At 40.8% G+C, this 23980-nt stretch overlaps 1 protein-coding gene and 1 long non-coding RNA gene across 4 annotated transcripts in view; one reads left to right on the forward strand and one right to left on the reverse strand.

Annotated features, from left to right (window-relative positions):
• Positions 1-2194, forward strand: part of keap1b (kelch-like ECH-associated protein 1b) — a 49248-nt gene extending 47054 nt beyond the window's left edge. For all 3 annotated transcript variants that reach the window (XM_069938031.1, XM_069938032.1, XM_069938033.1), the window contains exon 6: positions 1208-2194. In XM_069938031.1, the coding sequence (XP_069794132.1) occupies positions 1208-1356 (149 nt within the window). In that variant the 3' untranslated portion in view covers positions 1357-2194. The remainder of the gene's footprint in view (positions 1-1207) is intronic.
• Positions 1022-23919, reverse strand: LOC138763605 (uncharacterized). Its single transcript, XR_011357680.1, has 3 exons — positions 23818-23919; positions 17298-17495; positions 1022-1491 (listed from the first exon to the last, which is right to left on the reverse strand). It is a non-coding gene; the product is annotated as an uncharacterized lncRNA (long non-coding RNA).
• Between the last annotated feature and the right edge of the window lie 61 nt (positions 23920-23980).

Here is a 23980-nt window from a genome sequence, read left to right on the forward strand (position 1 = left end):
ATAGGTCAAATATGGCAGAATATATTCTGGTAAGACTCTTGGCAGCGTGGAAGATCAGAGTTATCTTGGGGTCCACGTCCATAGGATGCTCAAAGCAGCTGTGCAGATTGATTCTGTGATTAAGAAGGCATATTGGCCTTCATAATCATGGAATTGAATTTGGGAGTTGAGAAATAATGTTGCTGCTATTAGGTTCTTGGTCAGTCCCCACTTGGAGTACTGTTCTCAGTTCAGGTCAACTCACTACTGGAAGGATGCGGAAGCCTAAGAAAGAGTGCAGAGGAAATTTACAAGGATGTTGCCTTAATTATAGAGCATGCCTTATGAAAACCGGTTGAGTGAACGCAGCCTTTTCTCCTTGGAGCGGCGGAGGATAAGAGGTGATTTGATAGAGGCATATAAGAGGATGAGAGGCATTGTTCGTATGGATAGTCAGAGGCTTTTTCCCAGTGCTGAAATGGTTGCCACAAGAGGACCTGGGTTTAAGGTCCTGGGGAGTAAGAACAGAGGAGATGTTAGGTTAAGTTTATTTTTAAAACGCAGAGTGGTGAATGTGTGGAATGGGCTGCCAGCAACGGTGGTGGAGGCGGATATGATGGGGTCTTTTAAGAGACTTTCAGATAGATACACGGAGCTCAGAAAAAGAGGGCTAAGGGTAAGCTTAGTAATTTCTAACTTTGTGGGCCAAAGGTCTTGTATTATGCTATAGATCTTCTGTTTCTAAGTGGCTAAAGATAAAAATGAATTAAGGACCAGAGTTACCTCCCCCTGCTCTCCATGCATACAACTTGGGGTCTATTACGTTCCTCCTGAGCCAGTAACTTGTCATAGTTCAGCATCTCCACAAAGGAACCTCAACAGTTCAGTCATCCTCCCCACACTGGACTAGAGTGACTTGGTTATATGCTCAAGTCTCATGAACAGGACCTTGACCATGAGAGTTTATTTTTCACTATATTTGAACAAAGATATTCAAAATAAATAACTAAATTAATTTTCAAAATGAACAGTAGTATTCAGATTCAAAAAGAGTGCCAGCACTCAGCGACATTAAGGTTTACACTGTTTATTTTATGAACACAACACATTGAGAAAGCAGACATTGACATTTTTACAAGCCTTGACTTGGGTATAAAATATATGAAGAGTGCAAGAATATTAACTTTAGTTGATGTAATCTGTGTATTTTCTTGATATTTATGCATAGGTGGCTATGACGGACAGGATTTCCTCAGTAGTGTGGAGTGCTTCGATCCGGACACTGGCCAATGGACAGAAGTGACACAAATGACCTCTGGGAGGAGTGGTGTTGGAGTTGCTGTCACAATAGAACCGTGCAATTTGGCTCGGTGCTAATGTTCTTGATCTCTCGATCAACCTCAATCTTCATAGTTCTCTTGGACTTTCTGCTGTGATCACCTTTTTAAAAAACTTTACCAGCACTTTAGTGCAAATCCCAATTCAAATATGGAGGGACATTTGCACTTTTTTCTGTAAAATCCAAAAAAAATTTGTATCAACTCCCATAATTTGACATTTAATAACTAATAAGGAACATAAATTCTGAATCACACAAGCAATCCAATTAGACATCTTAATGAATACTTATTAGATATTCACAGGTGGGTTTGTGTTGCAGGGCTTGTCTTGCTCACCAATCAGAAATCTACAGTGTTTATCACCTATTCCCAAAGACAATTTCCATGTTCTAATGAGGATGGCATCTTGTAACAATATGCTAATTACCTAAATTAATTAACTTTGATATTTGCAATTACCCACTTCTTGAACAGCATGCACTAAATAACCATAATAGATGTGCATATGGTAGTAAATTGAAGCTGGAGTCTGCCTGCTCCATCTAGGAGTGCAGAGTCCAGGTCGGATTACATTAGCTACACAGAATAAGGGGAGGAGCAGGGGGATGGGCACTGGAACCAACATCCATTTAAAAGATTTTCTCTTTGCTCACCACATCTGGTTTCTCTTGTGCTCTGTTGAGAAGGGGAAGTGTAATTTAACTGCGACTGTTTCCCAGTGCCATACCACTTTATTTTGCACTAGTACTTGGGGGGGGAAAACATACAAAATAAATAATTGAATCCATTCTTAACAAAATGAACATCATTGACTTAATTTCTAAGACAGTATTTTTTAATAAGTGTTCACTTTAATAAACATTGTATTTAATAAATATATTGTGATATCCTTTATTTCACAGCATTTTTTTTTTGTTCTTGAATAATACCAGAGTTGCTACTATTTAGATTTCTCATGTTTTCCAAATCTAATTGCTAAAAAGGATGGTGGCTTCAGACCTGGTATCAGTTTAACTACCACGTCCAGAGATGAGAATATTTGATTATTACATGTCGAATTACAAGATTTAGTGCCTTGTTGATCATTACAACTTTAATTTGCCAATTGATTTTTTAAAAAATCACCATATACTGTATTTAAATTACTTGCAAAAGGAAATGTGCTCACCCTCTAAGCAACTAATCACCCTTGCTCTCCAAGTACCTTTAACCCTTGATTCAGCGGAGAATTGATCAATTACTGCCAAGATTCACTTCAAGTTTGAACTTTCACTACATTTGGAGATAAAACCTTCAGTCCTCTGAACTGTGGAACTTAACAAATTTTGATAATCTTACAAATTTTGCTTTCAAAAATAGATGCATTGTACTAAAGCAAAGATAATTTAACTAATAATTTGTTGGTTTAAAATTATCCTGGATGTGCTCATTTCCATGTTTGAAATAGCTAAGTAAAAGATTTTTTAATCCACCAGTGGGGAGATTTTTCATCAATGACCATAGGGCTAAGGAAAAGATTTCTCATGGTATCAAATACAGAGTATGAGGATTTAAATAGGGGGAAAGAAATTGCTTCAGCTGGTCAGCAAAAAATTAACCAAAGGACAAAACTAAGGATATCAAAATAAAAGGGGAGTCGAGGCTTTTTAATGAGTAGTTTGCTATCCTACCAGAAATGTGGGAGAAAATTGCATTAAAACTGCTTTTACAAAAAAGTAACTACAGGTATTTGAAATGAAGAGGGAAAGGGGATCACACTGTATAATTTGACAAGCCAATATTTTACTGGAGTGAATTCACCTATAAAATACATCTAGGTGTTTTATTTTTTTCTCTCCTGCTTGAATCTTGCAACAAACGTAAAATGCAAAGCAGCAATTATTCTGATCAAAATGGGTAAATAACCCTGCTTTAATCATTGCTTTTTTTTTTTGACTATTTTTAAAATCTTTCTACCCTTGTATTATGTGGAATTTTGAAAAATGTGTTTACTGTTCTCTGCCTTTCCCTAGTGATCACTGCAGTGGCCTGTAATTTGCAATTGTTTTGTAGTTCTACTTATCCCTCTAGTATGAGCATTGCAATCAACTAATGTGGCCTTTGGAGAAAGAAGGGAAGGGAAATAAAACAAGCTAAATGTTTGCATTCAAGTGTTCAAAACTGAAAGTAGGTGTCTCATGAATCCAAGTTATAATGCTCACTGTTAATTAACCTGCCACTCTTCAATGGAAACAATGTGAAATGTTGTAGGATACCCAACAGTATCCACTTAAACCTGCCTTGAGTGACATACCATGCATTTATCTGATCAACTGAAAGTTGGTGCTGAAACTGAAATTGGTGCTGTACATGTCAATCAGAAGACATTTTCCTAAAAGAAACCAATTCTGTTGCACAAACAATAATAATCTGATCAAAATCCCAATTGAGCTGATGCTTTTCAAACAAGATGTAGTTAATTTGGATTTTATATAGGTTTTCTTGAACTAGAATGTTTCCGGACCTATAGTGTTCTCGGATATATAACACTAAAATGTTAAAAACTGTTTTTCTAACTACAGGAAAGATATCAATAAGGTAGAAAGAGTGCAAAGAAGATTTACTGGGATGTTCTCCAGACTTCAGGAACTGAGTTTCATGGAAAGGTTAAACCAGTTAGGACTTTATTTCCTGGAACATAGAAGCATGAGGGGAGATTTGATAGAGGTATTTAAAATTGAGGGGGATAAATGTAGATAGGCTTTTACCATACAGACCAGAGGACATGGGTTAAGAGTGAAAGGGGAAAAATTTAGGGGGAAATTTCTTCACAAAGAGAGTGGTGGGGATGTGGAATGAGCTTCCAGCTGAAGTGGTGAATGTGGGCTCAATTTTAACACTAAGAGGAATTTGGACAAGTACATGAATGGGAGAGGTAGAGGATTGGACTGGGTGCAGGTCAGTCGGACTAGGCAAAAAAAGGGCTGAAGAGGCTTTTTTTCTGTGTTGTAATATTCTATTGTTCTATTAATACCTACCCTTCTACCCATTTCAGCCACTCGCACAGTGTTGGCCCAACATGGAGCCAATTTTTTGAGTACAGTGGGGCCCACTGAATTTATGAATATATTTATATCATTGCTAAATATTGACCAAGATCCTGTCCAAAGCCATTGCCAATTGAATCCACTAAAGTGGAATAGGTGATCCACCAAGACCCAACTTGTGCTGTTCCGGACAAACATCTCTGACAGCCTCGCACTGCTACATGTAGGGAAGGGGGGTTTGAACACCTGCCTGGTCAAAGACCAGGAGAAGGCCTTTGATTGTACACCGTGATGGATGTGCTCCCCAAAATGTGCTTCGGGGAGGGAATCAGATTGATTTAGACTGCTCTACGCACACATCAGTAGCACAGTCCAAATCAATAAGTCCAAATCAATAGGTCCAAAACAGATAGCTTTCCCATCAAGTCTGGAGTCAGGCAGGGTTGTCCACACTCCAGTCTTGTTTGCATGCTGCACGGAGTTCTTTGCTGAATCATCAGGAAGGATGAGGGTGTAAGTGGAGACACTCAGGTCAAAACTTCCTTGTACATGGATGACTTTGCGGTTTTCTGGTTCAGTGGCATAATCAGTCTGTAGATTGATCATCATCTGTGGTCAGTTTGAGTCTGCGTCAGACACCAGGGTAAACCAGAAGAGCAAGGCAATACTCTTTGTAACTGGCCTGACCGGTTTGCCATCCCCTTCACAGTCAGATGTGATGACCTTAAGGTCTTGAGGATCTGGTTTTGAGGGGCTGAGGCATGCAACAAAAATTAGAGTGGATTGTGTATGGCTGTGTGAAGAACCAAATTATGAGGGCACCAAGTGCCACTATGTGTTAAGGTTCTACCTGTCCCAGGGGTTGAAAAGGATGCAGTGTCCAGTTAGCTGGACTTTGCCACACTACTTTTGTAGAAAAGTTTTTCCAGACAAACACCTTTAACCAGAAATCCATCAGGCAGAGGTCAGCACAGAATGTCCTGCAGACACAGACAAGGACTTGATGGATACTAGAAGGTAGTTCCCTGAGCAGATTGCTCAGGTCATCTGGTGGAATGCATCATCATCAGTGCTCATGAACACAAGGACTTAGCCTGGGTAGTGGTGAGAGAGAAGCCCTCCCAATCAGATCCTTCCTGTACAACAGAAAGATCACCCACAATGCATGTTGTCTTCAAGATAGCTGCAGTGGAGTGGCCTACCTCTTTGGAGAATTCAAATTTCCAAAGAGTTTGTGGAGAAGGATGCAAAAGTCCTTGTCATGGTTCATCCCTAGCAGCAGTGTGAGGACTCTAATTTATGGGATGCTCCTGGGACATCCAGAATTGCTGAAAAATCATCAGCTCCGTGAAAGACATCCTTTGGTCTGCCTGAAACTTGTTGATCTTCCAGCACACAGAGATGTCAATGAAGAAATGCTCCTGGCACATTCTAGGCTGCAGGAATATATCCAGAGGCTTGGTGCAGCCAATGTGAGGGTGCATTGGGAAGGACCATAGTCTGGACTCTTTCTGTTACTGGGTATGGAGGGTCTGAGACTGAGCGAAAGCCCTTCAAACAACTAAGAGGAGTAGTGACAAGGTGTCACAGTGGTGGCAACAGTGTAATTAGAGAATGTATGAAACAATGTACATCGAGGAAAATGTATGGATATGACAGTAAGGATATGAAAAATTTTTGAACAGTTTTCTTTTTTGTAAATAGTTGATTGTGAATAAAGTTTATTTTTGGAAAAAATTATATCACTGCTGTGCCATGAATTTATCAAGATTGAGTCTTCAGCAGATGGACTTCGCTCACTGGAAGCCACATAATTTTCTTCACCTCTGGGCAACTGTAGGGTTTTAGGGTTAGACATCAGCAGCGTCTTCCAATAAGCTCCCAAGTGCAACATCGGGGAAGTTAGATGCCAATGTAAAAAAGGAAAACTACCTTTCTTCTTCCCCACCACATTAGGGAACAGCAGGAAGCATATGTGTCAGACATGGGAATTATGAGCAGAGTGTGATAAACTTGCAACATCACAATAATGGTTCAAGCCCAAAACAAAACTCGACAATACTACAAAATGTTGCATTTCTCAAGTGTGCAGCTTGCGCACAAACTTATTAAAGATATCTTTATGATGAATATACCAAAGACCCAAGTGGTTGGCAAGACTCATTGCGCAACCATTGGGTGCTATATTTGAACGACGTTGCCAGACCAATAGGTACCTATTAGAAAATATGTTTCTATCCATGTGAAAACTCCAAACCCTGGGCCTCAGCATCCCCTCCATTTTGCAAATGAAGCCTTGGCTTCATCCGAAGACCAAAGTCAGTACAGATTTGTCACAACATCTCCTCACTGATTATCAAGACAGGTGCTCCTCAAGGTTGTGTGCTTTGCCCACTGCTCAACTCTCTCTACACCCCTGATTGTGTGGCTAGGCACAATTCAAATGCCATCGATAAATTTACTAATGACGCCACATTATTGGCCGAATAACAAACAGCAATGAGGAAGAAAACAGGAGTGAGATGAGCTAGTTGAGTGATGATGCAACAACAAACTTGCGCTCAACGTTACCAAAACTAAGGAATTGATTGTGAACTTCAGGAAAGGGAAATCAGGAGAACCTGTCCCCATCAAGGGGTTAGCAGTGGAAAGGATTTAAAAAAACCTTCTAATTCCTGGGTGTCAATATCTCTGAAGATCTATCCTGGGACCATCACATCAATGCAATCGTGCTGAAGGCTTGCCAGCGGCTCTATTTTGTTGATGGTATGGTGCGTCATCAAAGACTTTCAAATTTCTACAGGTGTACCGTGCACAGGACAGAAAAGGTTACAGAGTTGTGAACTTGGCCAGTGCCATCGTGAGTATCAGTCTTCCCTCCATTGAGGACATTTACAAGAGGTGGTGTCTTGAGAAAGCAGCCTCTATTCTCAAGGACCCTCACCACCCAGGCCATGCCCTTTTCTCATTGCTACCATCAGGAAGGAGGTGCAGGAGCATGAAGTTGCACACACATTACAAAAATAAATTCTTCCTCTTGGCCATCAAATTTCTAAACCGACTGAACCAAAACACTACCTAACTTTTTTTTAAAAAACTCTTATTATTTATTTTTAAATATTGTATTTACGGAATGGTAATGCATAGCAATTTGCACCTGTAATGCACAATACTGCTGCTGCAAAACAACAAATGTGACATGTTCATGACAATAAATCTGATTCTGATCCACTGTCATCTGTTTCATAAGTGAAGGAACAAAGGTAAGCCCCTTTGATGGTGCCCTGCAGATACATTGATGAGCTTGGATTGTTGTTCGGGTGAGTAACTAAACCTGAATAATAGGGCAGTTAAGCGGCAATTACTATTCCTGCTGTACAGATGGAGGACAATGACCATCTCCAACTTGTTTTAACCAATCTCAAAATTCACCAATATTTCTATTGCTTTATCTCCCATCATTTCACTGCTATGTTCTGCTTTCTGTAAATAGACTGCCACATTCCCCACATTGCAACCATGACAGCACTTCATTTTAAAATATTTAGTACATATTATAAACACAAGTTAATTATTTATTGAAGGTGATCTGCTAATTTTCCTATCTGGTACAATTTTGATCAAAGTACATAATGTTTCTGACCTCAGTACTTCAGCACAATTTCTGATTTATTTTCCCTCCGGTCTACCTAAGCTAATTGGAGTTGGGCAAATCCATGACCTCAGCCTGTCATCTTCCATTAGAAAGTATGCTGATACACAGTTAGGAAAAGACAATATTTTAGCCCCAGTTTCTGTCCCTCAACTCCTGCAGCCTTTGATTGCAAAGTACTGTGAACCTGAAAGTTTCTTGGGGTCATTGTGTTCCATTGGACATTGATCTTATCATTAACATTCAGGTATTTGATGTGGCTCCTTTGTCAGTCAGCTGAGAGAAAACTTTTGGCCAATCTGATTTTATCAGCTTATTCAACAACTGAGAAATAACACAACTCATTTTCCCAAGTATTTGGCCATAAATTCTGGAGTTGTCTGTTTTGAAATTTCATTCTAATTTGGATTTATTGGACAGAAGCAGATTATTTTTCCAATGATCTTTTTTTTAAATTTTGCTAGATTCTCACAAATAGAGTGCAGTATTATTTTTATTCATAGACTCAGATGTAGGTGTCATTGGTTCAGTGTGTGATCATTGCCATCCCCATCGCCCTGATTGGTGGTGAACCATGTTTTTGAGCTGCTGCGCTCCTCCCCATGGTCCTGCTGGGTAAACGGTTTAGATCCGGCAATGATGATCTGAGATTTGGAGGAGAACTGCAGTTGACTTTGTTCACATGTGCCTGCTGCCCATTGCCCTCTTTGGTCACATGTTTGAGAGACGCTCTCCCTGTCACCTGGGCAAGGAACTGGAGTGCATTTTGTAAATGGTACACTTGAGCTACAGTGCACTAATGTTTGTGGAGGCTCTCCCACTTCAGATACCAATCCCAAATATTTGCAAGGAGGGTACTGTGAGGTCAATTGGGCTGGGGGTAACCTTGCTTTGTCTGAATTTGGTGCCTAACTCATGCCAAGTTGACCATTTGGTTTTATTCTTTTTCTTCTATTTTAACATAGCAGTTCTGATACAACCGAGAGGCTTGCTGGAAGTCGAGACTCAGATACAAACCAGGCCATGGAAGGACGGTAAATTGTATCCTTTGATGAGAACCAAATAGGATTTCAAAATCCAAAAATTTAATGGACAACGTCATGGAGACAACATATTTTAAATTAATTATCCAGATTATTACCTGAATATAAATTCTAGACACCCTGATAGGATATGAATTCTTGAAAGTTAATCCAATCATCTAAGCTACTAATCCGGAAGTTTTGCCACAATACCACTAACATGTTAACTGAGGACAAAAAAATTGATATTATTTTAGAACATTACTTTCTGATGTCCATTCAGTTATATTTCCTGAGAGATATATCACAACTACACAGGGAGCAATGAACACTGCTATTTATATACAGAATGTTATTCTTTGAATGTGAAACTAAAGAGTCCTTGAATGGAACATGGATGATAATAATCTGACCGGTTTGTATAGCTAAACTGCACACTTGGAAATGGTGGAAAAACAACAGTGCAGCCCAGTAGAAGTCCTTCCCAATAATATTTAACCTGAGAGACCACTATCTCAGATGGGTGCAGCTCACAGGCTCCTGTACATCACCTTCTGTCTCTAAAATATATATGGAAATTTTACCTTTGAGATTTTTAAATCACAAATTCTACACAATCTTTGAGACCAATACATTTAAAATTAAGATTATAAAGATTAATATACACACAAACACATTTAAAAGGCTGGATGACATGTGGTGTATGTTTTCCATTTCTAATACTGATAAAATTGCTCTAGTTGGGTGTGCATTTCTGAGTGAGATTGCCACTTAATGCCAAAGAACCATCCAATTAAGAAGAATTTTGACTTTTCCTTCAATAGCTTGATGGATTAACAACCTGTTGATAAGCAATATGCATATACAAAAGGAAACTCCCAGCTTTGAACCTTAAATTGTTTTACCCAATTGTAGCCTAATCAATGAACAATCATTGGACTCCACATCTTTCAGCTCAGAAGCAAAGGATTGGAGAGCACAGTTTGAAAGAACTCACAAGTGTATCTTAAATGAGGTAGGAGAGACTCCCTCGCACCTGGAACTATTCAAAGAAGTAAGGCTGATTCAGCACAGATACGCGGAATTAGTACCACTTCCATAAGACATATTTTCTCGAGAAAAGCGGCAAGTCTGCTTTGTTGATGATTGATGCTAACACATGCAGTGGCCATGAGTTGAATGGCTTTGTTCACTTTGCTGCCAACTTTCACCCTGACCTCAAATTCACTTGGTCCATCTTGAGCAACACTCTCCCCTTTCTTGATCTTTTTGTTTTCATCTCGGGAGACAGACTCTCGACTGATCTTCTTCAAATCCACCAACTCCCACAGTTACCTTGGCCACACTTCTTCACACCCTGTCCCCTTGTGAGGATTCAATTCCTTCCTCAAAATTCCTTTGTCTCCATTTCATCTGATCCCAGAATCAGAGAAGTCCTTTTTCAAAAAAATGTGGCTTCCTCTCTACTACCATCAACTTGGCCCTCACCCACATATCCTCCATTCCCGCACATCTGCCTTGGCTCCCTCCCCCCCTACATACAACCCACACCTACTGCTCTCTAGCCTCCACATCCAACATAGCGTCCTCCGCTTTTTCCATCACCTGCTACGTGATCCCACCACCAGACACATCTTCCCATCTCCTCCTTCACAGATACTGCTTGCTCTGTGACTCCCTCATCCACTCCTCCTTTCCTACCAATTGTCCCCTTGGCATCTACCCCTGTGACTGCAGGAAGTGTTCCACTTGTGCACACATCACCACCATTCGGGACCCCAAACAGTCCCTCCAAGTGAAGCAACACGTGAAGCTGCAGGGGCCATCTTCTGCTCCAACTGTGGTCTCCTCTCCATCAGAGAGATTGGACGTAGACTGGGAGATCACTTCAGCACCTTAGGCAGTGATCTCCCAGTGGCCATCGATTTCAATTCCCTACCCCATTCCCATGTTGACATGTCTGTCCATGGTCTTAGGCACTGCCTGACCCCTCCAGATGATATTAACATTGACTACTCCATTTTCTGTTAGCCTCCCCAACACTCCCTCCATCTCTCACCTTCCCCATCCCTATTTCTCCTCTCTCTCTTTCCCTCTGCCTCCTTTTAACTCTCCATTCACAGAGCTAACCCCTCCCCTGATCAATTTTCATCTTTCCTCTTCTGTACTCCTATCCATGTCCAATTATCACCTTCTCCTCCCCCTGCCCTTTCTTCCCTCTTCCCCCAGCCATTTTACTCGGGTGCCTGCCTGCATTTTGCTTGCACCTTGAAGAAGGGCTCAGGCCCGAAATGTTCGGCATATATCTTTTCTCCCTATGGATGCTACAAGACCTTGCTCTAGCATTTTTTGTGTTTTTATAAAGCACAAATAAAGGTAATTTTCAAGTACAATGCATTGAAAAAATACATGTTCTAAGGCCAGAAACATCTAAAACATTGATATAACACCAGCCACAAAATTAGAATGGGATTTAAGAGATTTCCAAGTTCCCTGGAGTAGAGAATGAGTGGACGACATTTGCTCTGTCAAGGATCAGATAAATCAGAAAAAAAAACTCCGTAACAATGGAAATCAGAACAAGGGCTTCCTGATGGTACAATACAGTAAATATTTACCTGTAAATAATAAATGTCAAGAAATTCCCAACTTCAAATGGTGTCTGATGCTAAGCTGATTGACTTTAGTTTGTGTTTTATGGGTTATCACTTGGCATTTGGTGCATGTAGGCTCAGAAAAGTGAAAATGTATAGAAATTTAAGCAAATGTGAAAAAAAATTTCTGGGATAACAGAAATGTGTGTCAGGATGAGTCACTATTTCTGAAAAATTGTTAAAATAAAACAGAGGCAAACTGGAAAAAGAATTTTAAAAATCTCATTTGACCACAGGTTTTCCCAGATCAAACCTTTGTCAGCGATTCCTCAAACTGCCTCCAAGGATTTTTGTTATTCCTGTGACTGATTCAAATGATTTCACTACGCATTAATTCCACCACTGCTGTAACAAGCTTTCCTTTCTGAATTCAGCAGGTACAAACTGGAACTGCATCCTGCAAAATACACCATGAAAAATACATTCCTGCTAAAACCTGTAAATGTACAATTTGTAATTTGAGGCTGCTTCCTGAGTCTACTTGTTAGCCTAAATATTATAGGATTAACTTTCAGAACAAATAGGTTGTTTAGACTGTGCATAAATAAAACAAAAGGACTGTTCTAAGCAAATTGTACCAAAAGCACTGACTGCAGATTTCCTGTGGCATTACTGGTGATTAAAGTGTAGCTGGAGATTGCACCAAAAACAATAACTTCAGTTGGTTTTTTTTTAAAACAGTATCACAATATTAAACATTTCTGCAGTATTATCTGAAAAAATCCTAAAGCATTACCTGTGATCATTTCTCTAATATAAATGTTGATGGTAGCTAACACTGTAAATTATTCCTATCAGTAATGTGAAAAGCAGACAGTTCAAATTAGTAGTAGTATAGTACATCAAAGGCAGAATATCCTAATAACTGTAACTTGATTGTACCCATTGCATCAACTGCAGATTTTATCTGCAGTGATAATTGCGTGTTGTTCGTTCCAGACGTGCGATTCGCAGTTACCACCAGATGGCGCTTCGTTCATACATAAATATATATCTCTCGGGCTAAGGCAGAGTGTCCTGGTCAAACCTTATTCTTTATCACTGGTTTTTAATGGTTCCTTTTCCCACATCTTCTTTAAAGACACATTACAGGGTTTAAAATGTAAGGCTTCACCTGAATTGTATGTTACAATATTTTCAGTAAAGAAAATATGTTGATTATAAATGCATTTTATAACATACGAAGCCTTAACATATTTTGAACACAGCAAATTATAAAAGGACCAAAGAGAAAGGAATGCAAAAATTTGACATGAATCTTCTTTGTTTATGAAATAAATAGAGAATCAAGAACAAGAAAAATGATGTTAGAAGGATGACTGGAGAGAGCCGTCAAAGGAGCTAATGGGAGCCACTGGAGAATTGAACCTACAGCTGATGAAGGTTTAGGGAAAGTGAGGATAGAGGATATTATGAAGCTGGAAAAAGTTATTCTTAGTGATGTATTGTCTGTGGGTTGGAGGCTACACTCCTGATTAGGCAACAAGTTGATGCAAGGTTAGGCCCAAGCTTGCAAAGAGGTGTCAGGTGTAAAGGGCCATAATATGGGACAACCGTGGCACATCTACATTTCTCCCTACTTGTGACCAGACACAAGTCTTTACATTGGGAAGCCCTTTACAAAAATCAGGACAGAAAATATCTAATTTTCAACTCCCTAATCCTTGACACCAATTGCAAACATTCTCCTGCTGGCCTATTTAAGATTAACAGACCAAATACTAATTGGAGATAAAAATCTTCTGTTCTGCCTGTCTTACCAGATAAACCATTTAATGCAACCATGGTGTCACCAATGCCATGTTTTTCTAATAATGAAACTGCATAGTGTTCTGCTACTCAGAATGAAGGAAAGGAAGAAGCAAACAGCCAATATGGCAGAATGTCTAATCTTCATGTTATACAGGCACCCAGTGAAGTCAAAGTCCTTATAGAAGATTCAGCATAGGTAAATGGAAAAGCAAAGCATTTCCAACTTTACTTGAATAACTTCAAATAGCTAGTGAAGGCCAATACTTGTAAAAGTACTGGGGTCAACTGCCTGTCCTTGAGGCTACATTCAACCCACAGTTTTTGATATATGGTATGTCTAAAATAATAGGTTTAAGCTGCAGTCAAACAAAGACTGCACATACACCTACCTCATTAGTCAACCAGTTTTTCTATATTGAAATAATAAACACCTTCTGGGGTCCTCAAGTGTAATTGTTATTCTGGCTGTACTGCAACATTATCAAGGTACAAATGCTGACAGGGAATTCTCAGGGTTGTTGTCAGTCTGCAGCGTGTAGGCATCTGTGGTGGGAACATACATCACTTGGTTCAATGCAAACCATGTACCAGGGAGATCCAAGATTTAATTTCTGGTATATTCTAATTTGGTTGAACAACAACAAGTTTTCTGAATTCAGGCTAGCTAGGGAGTAAAAATATATCGGACTTTAAACAGAGGCTAATCATGTATTAGAGGAGCAACACCTTGTATTCTGTCTGAACACTCTCCAACTGGGCAGCATTAACATAATCTTCTCCATTTTATGTTAAACCCCTCCCCTAATTCCCCAATGTCCCCATTTCTGTCCTCCAGCTTCCTATCCCCTTCTCTTCCCCCTCCTATCGGAAAGCTGCCGCTCCCCTCATCTCTCTCTCGGCTCTTTTCCCTTCTCTCCTCCCACCTGTATCCACTTATGACCTCTTTCCTGTTAGCCTGTGCTCCTCCCTCTGCCCCATTTTCTGTGCTCCTCCCCACCCCCATCTCTTTAGTCAGGCCCCTGTCTGCTTTTTGCTGATACCCTGATGAAAGACTCAGGCCTGAAATGTGGTTGTCCTTTGCTTCCTATAAATGCTGTAGGACCTGCTGACTTTCTCCAGGACATTTTTGTATCCCACTCAACCCCAATGTCTGAAGACTCTCTTGTTTAGCTCAAACTTTCTAGTCTTTGTCACTGTGTGTCAGAGACCATAACTCCACCCACCCCCCCCCCCGTCCCCGTCCCCACCATCTCTCATGCTTGAGCTGACATGATAGAACTCCCTTAGAAATGATAAGTAGCATTTAGAAGGGTGTGGTGGTTAAAAACGTTTTAAACTATTTCTTTATGTATAATTTTAAAATGAGATCGCCCAACACACTACTTTCACTTTTCCACAGCATAGTTCCTCCTCAATGAGATTCTCAATCCCACCCACATTGTTAGGTGATAATGCCACTAATTTCTTTAATTTGCAAATGCTGCTTCATTTAATGTTGGTTCATTTCTTCAAAATACCAATTTGCTACTGCTTGTTTTGGTCACTGCAGCTCTTAGATTGCGGTAACCTCAAAGGCAATCCTGTTAAAAGGAACTTCCTGTAACAGCTCATTAATACCACATCTTCCTACCCGCAGCCTGACTCAGCATAGTTGGAATGGAATCACACTGGGAATGGAGTCCAATTGAGGAACAACAGCAGAGATAAAATTACAGCCTGTGGGATATAGAGGGTGCAGTGGAAATTAAAGGGTGAAGTGCAGCCAAAGAGGGACACACCTTGGGGGTTAAGGGAATGATTAATAGACATTCCTTTCTCCAGTAAATTCTCTCCCACATCATGCACTCTGGATCATGCTGTGACCTCCGTGAATCTAGTGAGACCCAACAGAGAATCCTTTATACAATCTGCTGTTTCCGCTTTCAGTCTTCATACTGTTCCCTCTGCTCTATCCTCTTGTTTTGTACAAACTTGAGGACATTTGTTGGAATACCAATCAAACTCAACTGAAACTGTATTTTAATAGATTTGGACTGATCTCTATTGGATGAGGGAGCAGGTAGCTACAATTTACAATACATTCAGAGTCATGGATCATTGTTTCAAAAAATGAAAGCAGTGTACAGACTTAAGCCTTTTAACTTTAGATTGATAGATCTAACTGGAATATAAAGAAACATTCTTCCTGTAATTAATGAAGCATCTTGATCCTGAAACTGCCCTTTACATTGGTCACTGATCAAAGGAAACTTTGAAGAACTTGTTATGCTTCAGTGTTTTCCATCCAAACGGAAACATTCTACTCTGGATAGGGTTAAAGGCAACAGAAAAATAACTTAAATAAAACAACTGAAAATACGGTTGCTCGGTGGACCGATCTGAAATTTCACCGTCTGGTTTGGTAATAGGACCGCAGTGGCAAGATTGGCCCTAGGCTGGCTTCCTTACTTACACAGAGACAGTTGAGTTTAGTGAAGATTAGTACAAATGTTTCTGGGTGATGATGGTGGTGGCGATTTCTGAGTGGGAAATGCATATCAAGATTCTTCAGTTGAGTACGAAACAGAGTTAGTTGCCTGTTGAACAGGACTGTTCATTTTCAAAAAAGAATCTTTGGCTGCGATTCTCAATAGAAACCAGTGCCTGTAGTTCCACCTGATGTACATTTTTGGACTCCGTGACTAATTGGACATTCTTCATGCACAAGCAAGAGGGTGCTGGCATGCTATTTTGCGGTTACAGCTCCACAAGTTGGATTTGTGAACACTCTTCAAGTTTGTCCAGATTGTGACGAGTCTCCTTCCTTTTCAATAGGTTGCTAAGATAAATTTAAAAAACACATCCGAACTGCTTGCCTATGTTTAATATGATGCACATCTTAGAGATGTAATTTTTTTGTAATGCATTCAAGGAGATCACACATAGGTTTAACATTTGAGTAGTTCTGCCCTGCGTTGAGTGTTCACAGTGATGCTAGCCAATGAGTGAAAGTGGCTGTGTTTGTGCATGCCAGTGTGCAACTTACTGTGGTGCATGCAGAGATGTGGAGGGGCCCCACTGCCAAGTAGATGGTAATGGCAGCCAAGGGTGGAGGCATGATATCAAGTAACACCGAGATTAAGAACATGTATATTTTATGAACCATGTCAAGGTGTACCCAGAGAACCAAGTGCTTTGTTGCTCATAAAGAGCAAGCAAAATTAAAAAGCTACAATCCAGTAATCCACAGTGGTTTATAATAACTATTAGATTTCTGTTCATTGTTGCCTTAGGCTTTTGGTAGAGGGAAGTCTATGGCTTCAAAGATCACTTAACACCACAATAGTTCAGAAATATGGCAGAAAGTTATGGCAGGTGGTCAACTATTGATTGTAAAGAACTATTATGAAGGTCAGCCTTCAATTCACTATTGAGGTACAACAGATAATTTACTATCATACACCAATACCTTAGGGTTACAGTACTGATCTACTCAGTAATGTGTTCATGGATTCATATTCAGGAACTTCCTTTGCTTATATTTCACACAGTCCCACTTAAGAGGTATCTGGATGACGTAGACTTTAGGAGTCTGGAAGATGCAGTAGCTAAACTTGAATATCAATCAATCTAGAGCAAAAAAACTCAAAAGCAAGCAGCATCTTCTTTTCATTACAGTTTAGCAGTGAGAGAGTTAAAATAAGGTAACACCTCTTTTTATGTGTAATTCAAGATGACAGGAAATCAGTTGCAAATAGCTTTGCTCTCATACGTATTTCATGCAAGGAAACAACATGAGCAAATTATGAACCTTGAAGCTAAACATCCTACACAATGAGCAACCAATTGCTTGGAACTCCTGTTTATGAAAATTGATTATGACTGATTCTGACCTTGCTTGTTGGAATGCACACATTTTTAATTTATTGTTGGCTAATGTCCGAACACAGTGTTATGAATTGGAACTTGAATCTCTGGTTTGAGCTGAATGATGGCACTTTGAAGATTCACTTCTGTAGCTTGTTTTAGAGAGTTCTTGTCCCAAGAAAAGTTAAAGTTAGTGAGGACATCACCGGTGATAGCCCAATCTACTGGAAAGAACAAAGTAAAAATTTAATAATTAAGGTCTTGCAAAAAAAATTAAAATCTATGGCAAGTTGTGCATTTAAGGAAATTCCATAGAAAAAAATAAGGGGGGGATTAACAATTGGTTTAAATCACAAGGTAGAGGTGCCATGGTTAGCATAGCGATTAGTGGGACGCTGTTACAGCGCCAGCGATTGGGACCGGGGATTGACTCCCGTACTGTCTGTAAGGAGTTTGTACTTTCTCTCTGTGTCTGCGTGGGTGTTTCCTGGGGATTCCGGTTTCCTCCCACTGTTCAAAATGTACTGGGGATGTCAGTCAATCGGGTGTAATTGGTCAGCACAGGATCGTGGGTTGAAAGGCTGTATGGCTAAATTTAGGCCCATTGAGTATGCACTGTCATTCTAAATCATGAGCTGATTCATCCAACCACTCAGCCCCACTCCCTGGCTTTCTCCCCAAACTCTTGATGCCCTGACTAATCAAATACCTGTCAATCACTGCCTTAAATACACCCAGTAACCTTGCGTCCAGAGTTGCCCAGTGAAAGGACGATCCTTAGTAACCAGTTAATGTTAATTTTGCTTCTGTACACAATATTTTAAAATTATAAACTGATCTCTACCTTCTTTGGTTGCTTCTTTGGGTTATTCCTGAACCCATAACCACCTTAATCATCAGGGTACTTCTCAAACATTTTGCAATGATGAGATCAACAATACCTATCCGAATACAACAATGTTACTTTTGGAATAAAAAAGGATCTTTGATGTAAACAGGGGAATTTCGATCCTAAGTTGTTACTGAGACTACTTGCTTCATATTTTGAACAGCAATGTTTATGGAATCAATTGTTTATTTTAAATACTGTATTCATTGGATAGTATAGCCACAAGGACAAAAAAAAGAGGTAGAAACCACACATTAAAAAAAGGAAAAAAATCCTGAATCTCATTGATTTTGAATTTCAGAACTGCCTGAAACTCCCATCCTGTATTATGCAAATATTTTGATTCAACTTTGGAAAAAAAAAAGAGATTTACAGGAGATGGAGAAAAAAAAGGAAAGTTTGAATATTACTTCTGGTATAATAATGAAAGGAAATGTGTACTGAATAGATCACTTCTAAAATTAAAAACTTATCTGAGGCTTTACAGAAAATTACATGAACATTTTGACTGTACACAATCTTGTACATTGGCAAGTCAGCATTTTTCCCACCACTGAAAGAACAGCACTACGATTTTGATTTGAAACTCAAAAATCGTCACTATGGAGACTTTCTTTAATGTATGAAGGAGACAACTTGTGTATCAAACTTGTATGTCTGAAAAGGCTTTTGAAATCTAAATGGAAACTGACAAATAATCATTCCTCTGATGGACAACTATCATCCTTAATATCACAAGAATCTGGCACTCTCACCGAATTTGAATGACTTGTCACCTTGGAAGCAGCGTGGGATTGGAGGACAAAATGGTGTCCCAGATTGCCTCATACAGTTTTTCAACCATTGTCATCTGTAATTTTACAACTTGCTAACTCTACAGGTCCCATGTAACTTTTTTTGCTTGATGCAAACCTGTTAAATAATGGGTCACATCAGCTGGTAGAGCCATTGCCTTATCACCCTGTAAACCTGGGTTCAATCCTGAACTTGGTGCTTGCTCTAGAGTTTCTGTCATTCTAAATCATGAGCTGATTCATCCAACCACTCAGCCCCACTCCTTGGCTTTCTCCCCAAACTCTTGATGCCCTGACTAATCAAATACCTGTCAATCACTGCCTTAAATACACCCAGTAACCTTGCGTCCAGAGTTGCCCAGTGAAAGGACGATCCTTAGTAACCAGTTAATGTTAATTTTGCTTCTGTACACAATATTTTAAAATTATAAACTGATCTCTACCTTCTTTGGTTGCTTCTTTAGGTTATTCCTGAACCCATAACCAGAAATTGCACATTCCTCTAGAGTTTGTGTGGGTTTTCTTCAGAATCCCTTCTCCCACATCCCAAGGACATGTGGCCTAATGAACTAACTTGCACCTATAAATTGCCCCTAAGAAGTAGATGAGTGGTACAATTTGGGCAAACTTGAGGGGAACATGGGGAGAACAAAGAAATAGGATTTCTTTGGGTGTAAAGCGTGTTTGAATGTTGGGGGGGGGGGGGAAGAGAGGGGGGGGGCGGAAAGGACCTGTTTATACGTTGCATCTCCCTTTATCACCAAGTTTAAGAATCCCCAAACTAAACTCAAAAAATCGATAATAGTCACACTAGGAGAGCACACTGTATTCCTATGAGCATGCATCCATTTACCCAAGTCTATCTTCTCTTTCTCTTCTCTCTTTTTGGCTTGGCTTCACGGACGAAGATTTATGGAGGGGTAATGTCCACGTCAGCTGCAGGCTCGTTTGTGGCTGACAAGTCCGATGCGGGACAGGCAGACACAGTTGCAGCGGTTGCAAGGGAAAATTGGTGGGTTGGGGTTGGGTGTTGGGTTTTTCCTCCTTTGTCTTTTGTCAGTGAGGTGCGCTCTGTGGTCTTCTTCAAAGGAGGTTGCCCGCCGAACTGTGAGGCGACAAGATGCACGGTTTGAGGCGATATCAGCCCACTGGTGGTGGTCAATGTGGCAGGCACCAAGAGATTTCTTTAGGCAGTCCTCGTACCTCTTTGGTGCACCTCTGTCACGGTGGCCAGTGGAGAGCTCGCCATATAACACGATCTTGGGAAGGCGATGGTCCTCCATTCTGGAGACGTGACCTACCCAGCGCAGTTGGATCTTCAGCAGCCTGGATTCGATGCTGTCGGCCTCTGCCATCTCGAGTACTTCGATGTTAGGGATGAAGGCGCTCCAATGAATGTTGAGGATGGAGCGGAGACAACACTGGTGGAAGCGTTCTAGGAGCCGTAGGCAATGCCGGTAGAGGACCCATGATTCGGAGCCGAACAGGAGTGTGGGTATGACAACGGCTCTGTATACGCTTATCTTTGTGAGGTTTTTCAGTTGGTTGTTTTTCCAGACTCTTTTGTGTAGTCTTCCAAAGGCGCTATTTGCCTTGGCGAGTCTGTTGTCTATCTCGTTGTCGATCCTTGCATCTGATGAAATGGTGCAGCCGAGATAGGTAAACTGGTTGATCGTTTTGAGTTTTGTGTGCCTGATGGAGATATGAGGGGGCTGGTAGTCATAGTGGGGAGCTGGCTGATGGAGGACCTCAGTTTTCTTCAGGCTGACTTCCAGGCCAAACATTTTGGCAGTTTCCACAAAACAGGACGTCAAGCGCTGAAGAGCTGGCTCTGAATGGGCAACTAAAGCGGCATCGTCTGCAAAGAGTAGTTCACGGACAAGTTGCTCTTGTGTCTTGGTGTGAGCTTGCAGGCGCCTCAGTCTATAATACTTGAGAATTAGGCATTCCTAATCCAATATACGAGTCATTAACTACAGCTGGAGTTACATTGATCTATTTATCTTATTATACTCTGTGTATTTTAAGGAGTACCTGGAAACAAGTATTAATTATCTTGGCCAGATTTTAACATAAAGTCAAACAAGCTTGCTGATAAACATGCATGCATCTGGATTGTTAAGTGAGCAGCCCCAATGAAGTAGTCATCAATATAACATATATAATGTATAGCATTATAATAACATTATGTTGATGACTATATTGAGGCTGCCTCATAAACAGGCGATGAGCTCGTCAACTTCATTCACTTCACGGCCAACTTCCAACCCGATCTCATACTCATTTGGTCCACCTTTGACAAAACTCTCCCCTTTCTGGATCCCTCTATCTCTTTCTCAGGCAGCAAGCTTTCCACCAACATATATTGCAAACCCACTCACTCCCACGACTACCTTGACCACACTACATCACACCTTGTCCCATGCAATTTCTCTGTCTCCACCACATCTGTTCCCAGGACGTGGTCTTTCAGTCCAGATCTTCTGAAATGTCTGCCTTCTTCCACAAATGTGGCTTCCCTTCCACCACCATCAACTCAGTCTTGCCTGCATCTCGTCAATTTTCCGCTCATCTGCCCTGGCTCCCTTTGCTCCCTGATGCAACAAACACAGGATTCCCCTTGTCCTCACTACCACCCCAGCAGCCTTCACATCCAACACATTGTCTTCTGGAATTTCTGGCATTTACAACAGGATCCTATTTCCAGACAACTTTCCCTCTCATCCCCTCTCTGCCTTCCATAGGGGCTGCTCCCTCCTTGACTCCCTCGTGCACGTGTCCCTCCCCACCAATCGCCCCCAGGGCACCTTTCCCTGTGGTCACCTTCCCCTGTGGTCACAGGAGATGCCACACTTGCACCCACACCTCCTCCCTTACCACACTCTGGGGCTCCAAACAGGTCTTTCAAGTGAAGCAACACTTCACTTGTATATCCACAAGACTCACTCACTGCATCTGGTGCTCCCTTTGTGGCCTTTTCTGCATCGGAGAGACTGAGCGCAGACTGGGAGATGGCTTCAATGAGCACCTTCCCTTTGTCTGCACCAGTGACAAAGACCTCCCAGTGGCCAACTATTTCAGTTCTTCATACCCCTTCCATACTCACATGTCTGTCCATGGCCTCGTGATCAAGACCACCCATAAATCGGAGCAACACCATCTGATTTTCCATCTGGGCACTCTCCAGCCAGATGCCATTAACAATGAGTTTTCCTGTTTCTGCTAACCCCTTTTCTCCCTCCCTTCCCTCTCTATTCATCTAGCCATTCCCCCCCCTCCCCTTGATTGCTGCTGTCCTCTCCCTCCTCCACCTATTACCTCCTGCCACTGCGACAATGCCTCCCCCTATTCTTTTTGTTTGGACACCTGCCAATGTTGGAAGGTTTCCAAACAAAAGGATGGGGGAGGGGAGTGGTCAGGGTGGGATAGTACACAAAGTCATGGACAGACATGTGAGCTTGGGAGTGTGACTCAGAATTGAAATGGAGGTCTACATTGTGGCGGACGGAGTGGAGGTGCTGAATGAAGAGATCTCCCGATCTGTGACATCTCCTTGATGTAGAGAAGGTTTTTACTTTTTAAAATAATAAGTGAATTGGTATTTAATAGCAGTTTAGTAAGGATATGGAACTTATTGCTGGTACGTTTAGCTCTTGAATGTCCCCAAATTTAGAGCTGTGAACGGACAATAGTCAATAAATGGTGCATTTTTGTTCAAAAAGCTACTGATGCACTCTTGACTGGAACTTTGTTGATGGAAGGTTTAAAATAAACATCTTAGGATATAATTTAATTTTCAGTACTTTTCTCTAAGACTCATCAAATTCATTGTTCACAAAAGGAACTCTTTTAATTCTAAACAGAATTGTAATATCCATAAGAGGTGACCATTTTATCTTTTATAAATTGTATTCACAAAGCAGATTTTTGAATGTCTGCAAACACATTTATACAAACACACACGTCATTTTAAATCAACCAAAGCAAGATGCACGGGTTCAGATTATAATTCAGGTTATGGTCACCTAAAAACAAAACGATTTATCAACATATATTTACAGATCATGCCACAGGAAGCTAGTTTTGAATAATTTAGTGTAAACCATCATGGGGAAGCTGAAGTTAAACGTTGAGTCCATAGATAAATTTCATTGTAATTGTGCAAAGGATGAATGGTCCGTGGTGTTTCCAATGAAATTGGATGATGGGATCACATTGTTACGAACTCAGAGATTTAAAGAAAGGGATGCACGCAACCGCTTCTTCCAGTAGTTGTCCCTCACTGAGTTGCAATCCGTCGGATCCATCTGAATGGAAAACTACTGCACATCACGTGCATGCAACCCAGTTTTGTTTAATCCCAAACTGTTGCATTTCTCCTATTCAAGCCAAGGAGCCTTGGAAGGGGAGAATCGTTTATTCTACTGCGTAAAAATAAATATACTACTATTCCGAAGAATTAGGTACGATACTAATACTTGTTCGGGGCTACTTCTCCGCATGTTGCGTTTTCACCTGAAACACATGCTTTGCCTTGCATACGCTTCTGATCACGTGAGTTTTTTTTGGGTGGTGGGGGTGGTGGTTAAACCATTGATTTATACGGAGTAATTAGATTTTGTTTTTCCTTGTACAGATCCACAGTTAACTCTGTACAAACCCAACGCCTCAGGGTACGGCGGGAGAAGTGGGTGGCGGAGAGAGATGTTCTGTTCGATAAAGGAGAAATATTACATTATTAAATGAGATCTATAATAAAACCAAAAAAAATCCAAAAGTTTACCCCATGAATGCGACAGAAAAAGAACTCAGCGTCAAACAATAGAATGTTTTCTACTTTGGACTTTCGACCAAATGACTTACTCTGTCCCAGGTTTTTACAACAGCCGTCAAGTGGGGGGTTGCTGTCCAAGCCCGGAATAGCGGAGAGGGGGGTTTAGAAACTCCTGGACATGCTGTTTCTAGGCTCCCCCCTGTCGATGTATCTCAGCAGCCAGCCAATCAGTGGAGTCCGTCTCGGGAACCC

This window comes from Narcine bancroftii, chromosome 5 (genome assembly GCF_036971445.1).
Source record: "Narcine bancroftii isolate sNarBan1 chromosome 5, sNarBan1.hap1, whole genome shotgun sequence".
Lineage (NCBI taxonomy): Eukaryota > Metazoa > Chordata > Chondrichthyes > Torpediniformes > Narcinidae > Narcine > Narcine bancroftii.